Source organism: Tubulanus polymorphus, chromosome 3, assembly GCF_964204645.1.
Source record: "Tubulanus polymorphus chromosome 3, tnTubPoly1.2, whole genome shotgun sequence".
Taxonomy (NCBI): domain Eukaryota; kingdom Metazoa; phylum Nemertea; class Palaeonemertea; order Tubulaniformes; family Tubulanidae; genus Tubulanus; species Tubulanus polymorphus.
The window spans coordinates 6,222,173-6,232,061 of NC_134027.1; the positions used below are offsets into that span (position 1 = coordinate 6,222,173).

General features: G+C 35.7%; 3 protein-coding genes across 9 annotated transcripts in view; 2 read left to right on the forward strand and 1 right to left on the reverse strand.

Moving 5' to 3' along the window:
• LOC141902934 (protein kinase C delta type-like) overlaps positions 1-5,517 on the forward strand; it is a 37,694-nt gene extending 32,177 nt beyond the window's left edge. For all 6 annotated transcript variants that reach the window (XM_074790901.1, XM_074790900.1, XM_074790903.1 and 3 more), the window contains 11 exons: positions 109-140; positions 212-297; positions 398-527; positions 1,009-1,160; positions 1,246-1,425; positions 1,539-1,712; positions 1,798-1,958; positions 2,091-2,229; positions 2,333-2,521; positions 2,614-2,754; positions 2,841-5,517. In XM_074790901.1, coding sequence (XP_074647002.1) covers positions 109-140; positions 212-297; positions 398-527; positions 1,009-1,160; positions 1,246-1,425; positions 1,539-1,712; positions 1,798-1,958; positions 2,091-2,229; positions 2,333-2,521; positions 2,614-2,754; positions 2,841-2,987 — 1,531 coding nt within the window. In that variant the 3' untranslated portion in view covers positions 2,988-5,517. The remainder of the gene's footprint in view (positions 1-108; positions 141-211; positions 298-397; positions 528-1,008; positions 1,161-1,245; positions 1,426-1,538; positions 1,713-1,797; positions 1,959-2,090; positions 2,230-2,332; positions 2,522-2,613; positions 2,755-2,840) is intronic.
• A 48-nt stretch (positions 5,518-5,565) lies between these two features.
• LOC141902626 (transcription initiation factor TFIID subunit 8-like) lies at positions 5,566-7,356 on the reverse strand. Of its 2 annotated transcripts, XM_074790448.1 has the most exons (3): positions 7,340-7,356; positions 7,098-7,221; positions 5,566-6,937 (listed from the first exon to the last, which is right to left on the reverse strand). In XM_074790448.1, the coding sequence occupies exon 3, from the start codon at positions 6,836-6,838 to the stop codon at positions 5,963-5,965; it is 876 nt and encodes a 291-aa protein (XP_074646549.1). In that variant the 5' UTR covers positions 6,839-6,937; positions 7,098-7,221; positions 7,340-7,356; the 3' UTR covers positions 5,566-5,962. The 2 variants fall into 2 exon arrangements, with proteins under 2 accessions (XP_074646549.1, XP_074646548.1); XM_074790447.1 differs by lacking the exon at positions 7,340-7,356 and having other exon boundaries at positions 7,098-7,269.
• On the forward strand, positions 7,356-9,844 carry LOC141902627 (uncharacterized). Its single transcript, XM_074790450.1, has 4 exons — positions 7,356-7,406; positions 7,629-7,840; positions 8,073-8,159; positions 8,250-9,844. Exons 2-4 carry the CDS (start codon positions 7,708-7,710, stop codon positions 8,879-8,881), a joined length of 852 nt encoding a protein of 283 aa, XP_074646551.1. The 5' UTR covers positions 7,356-7,406; positions 7,629-7,707; the 3' UTR covers positions 8,882-9,844.
• Positions 9,845-9,889: the final 45 nt, after the last annotated feature.

A 9,889-nucleotide genomic window follows, 5' to 3' on the forward strand; every position in this document is an offset into this window, starting at 1 on the left:
TTAATTTACGTATTTTAAGAGTAGGATACGCCAGGTTGTTGCATGAACTGGCAGATAATTCAGCTGTGATTTTAGAGCTACATGAAAGTTATTCATCTTTCATTTCAGGGGTTTAAACAAACAGGGCTACCAATGTAAAGGTAAGTTGTGCAATGTCTACAAATTTATCATCGAGAAGCGAAGAAATGAAATAAGACGTGCTTTTTTGCAGCGTGCGAGTGTGCCGTCCATAAGAGATGCCATGACCAGATCCTTGCAAGGTGTCCTGGTAGTCCACATGAAAGCCGAGAAACAAAGGTAAGATATTCATTTGTTGACTGGCTTGAAATTGTGTTGTGTCATAACTTGTTACGTGCAGTTACACTGGTGGAGTCTATCATTTCTATCCATACTTTAGGCTCTCACCGAAAGATTTAATATCAATGTGCCACATAGATTCCGGATAAACAACTATCTAACACCAACATTCTGTGATCATTGCGGTTCTCTTCTGTATGGACTGTTCAAACAAGGTTTGAAATGTCAACGTAAGTAAATCAAAATAGTCCCTGAATTTTCAGGCCTTCTGTACCAAAGACGCATCACCAAATTGAGATTATATTAACCAATAGTTTGGTTTGAGTAATATGATTTAGAATTTTCTTCCACCTCATGGGATATTACCTAACGAACAACAAATACCAGATTCTGTTAAAGCTATCGGTGATGACATTCATCAAGAACTTGATTATAAAATCATTTTGTCTTAATTTCATCGTGTGCGGGGAATTTGAACCCTGTTTCATCTTCATTCATCACGCATAGACGCATCGTTTCGATGCAATTACAGAATCGTTCAAGCGTTGTTGCTAATTCCCGGTGATGGAATTTTCAACCTCTAGCGATCCATTGTTAATTGAATTCTAACATGAGGGTCAAAGTTTTTCTTCACGGAAGAAAATCTCGCGGGTATGATTAAACTTAGCACATAATGCGAAATAAATTTGTGCATGTATGCTTCAATTACAGAGTGCAATATCAACTGTCACAAAAAATGCGCGGCTAACATGCCGAATTTGTGTGGCGTTAACCAGAAAATGATGTCTGAAATATTGAAACAGATTAAGAAACCATCAGCTGCAACTGGAACAAAAGTCAAAACTCAGAAATCTGAAGACTCAGTGCGTAGTTTACCTTTTCCCAAGCCTATTGAATAATGCCAGCCTTTCGAAATTCGACCATTTATTCAAAGCTATTTTTTCGTAGACTGTACAACCATCGAAAAGTGAGAGTGACTCTGACAGCGATGCTTATGAGGCATTGTGGGAAATGAAAGGCAGTGGAGGAAAAGAGGAACCTCTGGTCAGCGAAGTCAGCTCCGGACGTAAATATAACATCAATGATTTTACGATGATCAAAGTTTTAGGAAAAGGCAGTTTTGGCAAGGTAAGTTTTTAGGTTTTAAGTTTGGGAAAGAGAAGGAGCGCCAAAATGCTACACTCTTACTAAATATGCTGCATAGGCTAACTATGTTTTACATAATTCTTTTTACACGGTAGGTTATGCTAGCCGAGTTAAATGGTACTGGTAAATATTATGCTGTGAAAGCGTTGCGGAAGGATGTAGTTCTAGAGGATGATGACGTAGAATGTACTATGATTGAACGACGAGTTCTAGCACTAGGATACTATCACCCATATCTCACACATTTATTATGTACATTTCAAAATAAGGTACCTTTTTAGATGGCTAAACATTTTCTGATCTATAAATAATAAGCTAACGTGTAATCTAAAATTCATCTATTCTCTTTTTCAGAGCCATCTATTTTTTGTAATGGAATATTTGAATGGCGGGGATCTCATGTTTCATATACAAAAAGGAGCAACGGGTCGTTTTGACTCTGAGCGAGCTCGTTTCTACGCAGCAGAAATTGTGTTAGGATTGCAATTTCTTCATCGTAAAGGCATAATATACAGGTAGAGTTTGAATTGAATACGAAAAGTGGATAAATGATGCAATAAGTATAAGAAACCAGCATAAGAAAGTACTTAACCTTAGGCTTGGAGTATAGGATTTTTCAAGTTTATACTTTTTTTCAATCTTTTTAGGGATCTCAAACTGGACAACATTCTATTAGATCATGAAGGACATATCAAAATAGCCGACTTTGGCATGTGTAAAGAAAATATAACTGGCGACAATAAAGCATCGACTTTCTGTGGAACTCCTGATTATATAGCTCCAGAAGTAAGCAATGAACCTTGTGACCCATATAAACAATAAAGAAGCATTAATCATATTCATGAAACAACTCTTGTCTAAACAATATATCCTTAATTTTCATTTGTAGATTTTGCAAGGCCGTAAATATAATTGCTCAGTGGATTGGTGGTCATTTGGAGTGCTACTGTATGAAATGTTAATCGGTCAGTCGCCGTTCCACGGAGAGGATGAAGATGATCTGTTCTTTTCAATCTGTCACGATGTACCTCACTTTCCTCGCTGGATCAGTTCCGATGCCACATTCATGTTGAATCAGGTACCATGTGGCGAGATCACTTCCATACTTAGTCATGTTCACTACAAATTGAGAATTTTCACTCTTCAAGTTTTGGTTATGATCGTTTTCAGTTATTTGAACGTGATCCAGCAGATCGTTTAGGCATGCCTGATAGTCCAGCCGGTGCCATTCAGGACCAGGTCTATTTCTGTACGATTAATTGGGATAAACTAGAGAAACGTGAAGTACGACCTCCATTCATCCCAGTCGTCGTAAGTAGATTTCTAAAATGATTTCACACTAAGTAACTGATTTGATAGATTTTTGATGTTAAGTCTTATTTCTTGTTATTTTTCAGAAATCTGCAGCTGACGTCAGTAATTTTGATTCAGATTTCACGATGGAACGCGCCAATTTAACCCCACCTGATAGGGAACTTATGAAAACAATGAATCAAATGATTTTCAAAGGATTCAGTTTCACGAATCCTGAAGTGGAAGCTTAATCAAATCTAAAATTGTTGGAGTCACATATGCAAGGTGCTCCGGTGTATCAGTATAAATAAAAGAATTTGGGTAAGAAATTAGATTTCCATTAGTAACATGATAGTCAAATAATAGCCAATATTTTCTAAAAATTTGAAAAACTTGCAATGTGGCAACCAAGTCAAATAGATTAAGAAATGAGAACAAAATTTATGATAAACTTCTTCATTGATACAGAAATTCGACTGATTAGAATAAGTTCCCTGCAATGTGTTTCCTACATATTTGTACATGTGTTTTCCCATGAATATGATATCTGCTGTTCTATAATTTTTCAAAGCTAAAATTTTAACGATCTAATGAAATTGTACTTTAGACTCTGCTTAAGACAAATGTGTCAACTCAACCATGTCATCAATTTCTTGCCAATGCATATCCATCGAAGGTAGATATCATGGTGATCTTTGATGCATTTGTAATTTGCTAAAATACCTCACATTATCTTATATATTTAAATGTCTGTATGTATGTTTATATATTTTCCTAATCACTGAAACGGATTTATTTATCCATTTTTCATGGCTTGTTCCCAACTTGTTTTTTAAGTCGTCATCTAGTGAAAATTGGATTGCAAGTGTCTATTACCAGTATCTATCAATTTACTAGTAAACTTGTTTAAGTTCTGGGCTGTACTGTGATACTACGAAATTTTCCCATTAATTTTCATGGTGCTTTTGCAAACCCTTCATAGTCTGCCGTAGTACTATATGTGGTAGGAATATTATCTAAATGCATGTTGTACTTGTTGAGCTGTATACCATAATTAGTTTCACTATAGTAAAATAGTTGTGTTATGCTTTGTATCACGTTTTAGTGATTTAAAAGTTCTATGTGATGTTGTGAAAGCTCAGCAATATCAGGAGATATATGCTTCCAATTAATACATAAAGAACGAGACTAAGCTTCTGCTTAAATGAATTGATATTTTATTGAAATATATCTCTTGATTCTCTGGTTTCTGTTAAAAAATGTAATTGAATGTGTTATAATCCTTTCTCGTATAATCGCTATTATACTGTAATTAGGATATCTTAAAGGCCAGTTTTCAAACTGGCGATTCAGAAAGTCTCTACTTTTTCAATCATAACAATAAATGGAATGTGTATAACTTGAAAAATATTAAAACTGGAATTTGCCATCTGGGATTTAAGTACATATATCTATATAATATGTAGGATTAGGTATCTGAATGTCTATGTATGGACCAACACAGGGGCCTGAAGAAATGTTTTAATGCAAAATTTATTTTTTGATGATGAAAATGTCATGTACAATTACATGAACAAAAACTGTGTAAGAAGGAGATATTTTCATGAGCCCATCATTAAGAGCCCATAGAGCAGCAGTTTTGTAAACTTCATGTCATTCTTATGGAAATGAGAAAGTTACGTAAATATTGAAGATTCATCGAGATAGAAATAGATCTTTATACATAAATGATATATTTAATCTAATTGTTAATTATTTATTTTACATATGTATTTTTATGTCATTATAACCATGTCAGTAAAACAAATCAAATCAATTACGTACCGGTTATATACCTACCTGGTATTAATGATATGTACATATTACATTATTTTGTAATTCTATTCTGGTTATACACGTGTAATGTTACCACATACATACTATGAAATTTATAATTCATTATTATCAATACCAGTATATTTATTGTTTGTTGTGAGTGAAGAACATAATTATAACAATAAGCAGTTGTTATTATCGACTTGTTGACAATTAAAGAATAATGTGAAGTGATCCCTTAAGATATGTTCTTCTTTGGTTTGCTGTATTTCTACGGCTTCATATTGTGTGGTGCGTTTTTAAGGCTTAATTTTTGTTGGTTTAAAAATACTAAGCAGCAAACTATTGTTTTGCTCAGCGTATAAGTTGAGGTAAATATTTTAGTGGTAAAATCCACTTACATAAGCCGATATTCAACAGTTCCGGTAACGGCCCTACATCGGAAGAAGTTGCCAAGATTCAATATTCAGCCCCACCCTCTGATTGGTGATATCATATGAATTTTTAATCTAACAAATAAAATATTTTCACTATATGAAAAATATTTTTTCAAAATGTAAAATAGTTTCCCCAATACCTACCAAATTTTGAAATGTATATTTTTGGCCACAAAATTATTCTTTGAAAAAGATAAAATACAATATGAAATAGAACTTTCAACTAAAGAATTAAAAAGATTTTTCATAGGCAATGCCTTGCCAAACAAGCTCCACTTTGAAGGTAAACTACTTTGCCCATTGGTGATTTACTCTCCTTCCTATCATGGCTGGCTTGATATAACACCGGATAAAAGGTGCGACTTATCCCTTCCTCGGTGTGACAAGAGATAGAGGATTATTGATGTACATGTTTTTGTTAGTGTAGTACATGTATGTATCTTAAAGTGGATTCCGAGCCGCGACAATTCTTCTGATGAGACAAAAGACAGTGAGATTGGAGGAACCACTGAAACCTTCCTCATAACATACACAGCAATAAATGAACAAATATCAGAATTGAAGTTGATATTTTTTTGATTTCATAATTCTTTTATGTCCCCACATCTATGAAACTGAGCACTGTTGAGGATAAAGATCACCTTCTCAATTGCCATAAAATCCTGGGGCCGGTTTTATAGACAGATATCAACAATAAACCATGAGAAAATGAATAGAGTTAGCCCCCGCCAGTCTATAAAACCAGCCCCTGGGGCCGGTTTCATAGTTGAGACTTAAGTCCAAAAGAGGTCTTAATTAAATCTTTAGACTGGTCTTAAGCTGTTAGATTAGCTATATAACTAAAAGAGTCTTAAGTCTTAAGTCATGACTATGGAACTGGCCCCTGAGCTCTTGGTATACATAGATTTGAATCACATGTATTCTGTGAGATAGATAGTTAAAGTTATTAGGCCTAACTGAGAAGAGTTAACTATTCAGATGATAGATGTCATTGGATATTTTCGTTTAACAGTTGCTCTAGTGCGTGGTAATTGCACCGGACGCAGGTAAGGATTATCCATCAAATCGGCATCAGCATTTTCAGCGTCAATGAATGATTTACTAGTGTCCGCATCCGAACGCATCTCGGAAGCTGCAGCTGCTGTCGATTGTTTTTGCTGCTGCTCTTTTTCATCCCTGTCCGCGGCGGATTCGTCCGTGGAATCGGTTTCGTTCTGATTCTGATCCCTTGGTAACAGCGCGTGTAAATACGGTATCGCCAGCGGTTTATTAGCGATCAACGGAAACGAATTATCCTCGTCGAACAGACAATGCGTCTCTCCAGTTTTCGCGATGAAACGCGTCAATCCTTTTTCGACGTCGCGTTTTTGCGAGGCGATCTTCTCACGAATCACCTGATATTCGTTTAGCGGCTGTTTATGCGTCGGAGTTTTGATGTAAGTATGCGGATCGGGGAATTCCGGTAAATAATCCGGTATATGCGACGGGTGCGATTTACGTTGACCGGTTTGTAAAATGCGGTGCTGCCCCGTGTCGGATTTCATTGCCGGTGGCAACAGCATCATTTTATTCGTTCGTTTCGCGTAAGCCGGTAGCGATTCCACAGAAAATCCCATTTCGATTAAAGACAATACAACATCCCCCAATAATGGCTTAGTTCGACCAGCGTGTTCGCAGAAGTTATGTCCGCTCGTTGCGAGCTGGATCATGAAGCTTTGCATGATTTCGACCAATGTTTCACACGCGGCAGGCTCAATTGAATTGAATCCGATTTCGCTGCATAGTGCAGCGACACAACTTTTGAGGACATGACGACGAGATGCTGCGTAGTTAGCCTCTTTAGACGTCATTATTTTCGGAAAGTGAGGACTACCACGAGATCTAACACCGACAACAAATGCTATTCGAGATCAACAACAGCCAATCATTCGACTTATTTCTGCTAAAATCTGAAACATACCAAACGAGATATAAATAATAATGGTGCCTGAAGAAATCAGACCCGAGGAATTTCGACCTGTAGGTACTGAATCTTAGACCTGCACTCTGGCAGAAAGTCATTGTTAATGACTGACAATAATAATAAATAAAACGATATTTCAAACTTACGACGAATATTAGTTGAAAAGAGCCATTATCAAAGACAAATGAATATCATCTCGTCAGTCATAGACATAAATATTCATCATTTTGGGACAACACAACACCAACATACATTTAGTGATTTTAGTGCCTATAATTTAGATGGTATATCTAACGAATATATTTTATTTGCCTTTATTCAACAATTCGAGAAAAAGGAAAACGCGGAAGTCGACGCCGAGCATATTACTCGGAGCCAACCTTTTTACCTTTTTTTCACTATAATGGTGGCGCTAGTGTACGGTGATTTTTGTATATTAGGCTGAGGGCTAAAAGGTAATTTGATTTATTTTGTCAGTACTTAATCTTTCATGAATATGATTCTTAAGATCGTGGAAAGGTTGTACAGTCGCTCCCTACTTTCTATTCTAGAAGTTGTAGGTGAATCAATGAGGAGGTGGTGAAATATAAACTTGAGTTGTTGAAAGACTGTTAGAGTTGCGCTAATTACCAAAAGAAACCTGTCCCTTGACTTATCTAACATCTATCTTTTTACAGGTGCTCATAGAGGTGAAATAAGAATACACGTGAATAAAGGGAGATCTTACGAACAAGTCAAAACTGCACATCTAAAGCAATGTTTCAAGGTTATATGGAAGACAAGTTAAATCGACTTGATAGATCAGCTCGCGGGTTGAAATGGACAGATACGATGCTACCCGTCGGGATAGCACTCGGATTTCTAGTCCTTGTGCCATACCTTCATATTGGTAAGTTTTCAAATTTCCTCTGGTATGATGACAGATAACCGTTGAGAATAACTGGTTGTGACATAACAATTTCCTTGAGCTAGCACCAGTTTATTGAAAGCTTTGACTATATTCCTATACTCCTAATCTCCGACTATAGAATAAGTCGAAATGCTAACTCAAGGAAACATTGGAGAAATGTTGTTTATCATTATGATGAGGGATTGCATTAATCTGATTGATTTAATTGCAGGTGTTGTATATAGAATGTGGACACCAGATAAGGGACACATAGACCGCAACAATTGTTCGTGTTCCTGTTTTGATACAGTATTTCGTGGTGAGTGCTACGTTGTAACTTTGGAAGTCTCAATTAAAGAAATTTCAATCAAAGGCAATTTTGGAATTAATTATTTCTTTGATATTTCAGGTGCCTATGAATACCCTATCAGTGGTTACAAACATGTGTATTTCAACGCTACAAATATAACGTTGAAAATCTTTGCATTATCTGTCGTATTCATAATCCTGGCGTATGAGTGCGTGCGTCACATCTTCCTCATCTATCGTTACAGTCGAATGTCATATTCGATGCTCATAATCGTCCTGGCATCGATTTATCCTCATTATTACAGCTGGTGGTCGTATTTCAGCTATTTGAACGAGGAATACTACTGGCACTGGTATCACGATATGTTCTTCTCGTTGACCGAGGTTGTTACGTCCGTCATGGCACTGCACTTGCTCGATCGTAAGGTTGAAAAAACTACGCTGAAATTGCTCGTTATTTTCAACATTAACACCGTACATGTTCTCGCGAGTGGCTTCGATCAGTTCATCGAACATGTCATTTTGAAAAAGGGCGCAAATTTCCAGATCTATCGCAACTGGGGGTTAATGATTCCCGATTTGATTTCGGTGATGGTCGTAATGTTCGAGTTCTACCGTATGATGCAAAAACGACGGAAAACTGTAAAAGAACTGTTTTACAAGGAGGAAATCCTTATGTCTGTTCTGTTTATTCTTTTAGGAACAATTTTGGTGGATTTAATTCAATACTAAGTTGATTATGCATATCTATAATCTAATGTATATAACTACCTAATCACAGAGGTCGGGAGATGACAAATCATACAATTGCTAGGTCATGTCTCTATAAAGACAGTACCAGAAAGTTTTACCCTTGCAGTGCTGACTAATTAATACCCAGAGTGCTGGAGACAATTTGAAAATTTTAAGAAATACCACCCCAGTGTTTTGAAAAACAGGCATACTGCGTTAGTGCATCTACACCGTGGTGCGGTGTATCGTTGGCTATTGATATTTCACTATGTTTGACAGGTGCAGTCATGTTTCATTAGATGAATACCAATAACAAATAGCATCAATGCACCGCAATTCGCTGTGGTAGCTAAGTCCATTACAGATTTATACACTTCACTATGGTGTAGATACACTGAATGGGTTAATATGGTTTTATCAGTTATGAAGTGACGGCCTATAATTGATTATGACAATTGATTTTCAGTACCTAGTTATTTTAGAAATTATGTGTAATAACGAATAGATTGTAATGATTTGATGAAAACGTTAGATCATGAACAGCTTCAGTATTTGCAAATTAATTATTAGATAATCATATTTTATTCATTGATTAGTGATTGATTTTATTAGATGAATATGAGATCATTAGGTTACTATGATAATTAAAGTTTCAAATGTGCATATCTTTGTACCCCTAGCATTCCAATTTCTAGAAACATTCCAGTTTGATAGGAAATTGCTATTTAGAAATCATTCTCAATTCTAGATTGTGTATATATATGTAAGCATGGTGTATGTTTTAGAAAATCATGATTCAGCTGGCTGAAAATATTTCAATGGTCCATCCATCATTTGTTCAATCAACTTGTATGAAGTAAAAGATATGTATTTTGTGATAGATATTGTAAAACTATTTGAAATTATAAATAGTTTTTACTGTAATTATCTTTATGTATATAGATAAACACTCCTATTTTGTATTAGTGCACATCATTTTTTATCTTCAATAAAAGAATCTTATAAAAC

Excerpts from the sequence above, each read along its gene's own strand:
- LOC141902626 (XM_074790448.1), bottom strand. The coding sequence starts at position 6,838 with ATGACGTCTAAAGAGGCTAACTACGCAGCATCTCGTCGTCATGTCCTC.
- LOC141902627 (XM_074790450.1), top strand. The coding sequence starts at position 7,708 with ATGTTTCAAGGTTATATGGAAGACAAGTTAAATCGACTTGATAGATCA. Across the intron at positions 7,841-8,072 it reads TGTGCCATACCTTCATATTG|GTGTTGTATATAGAATGTGG; the intron begins GTAAGTTTTCAA and ends ATTTAATTGCAG. Across the intron at positions 8,160-8,249 it reads TTTTGATACAGTATTTCGTG|GTGCCTATGAATACCCTATC; the intron begins GTGAGTGCTACG and ends TTGATATTTCAG.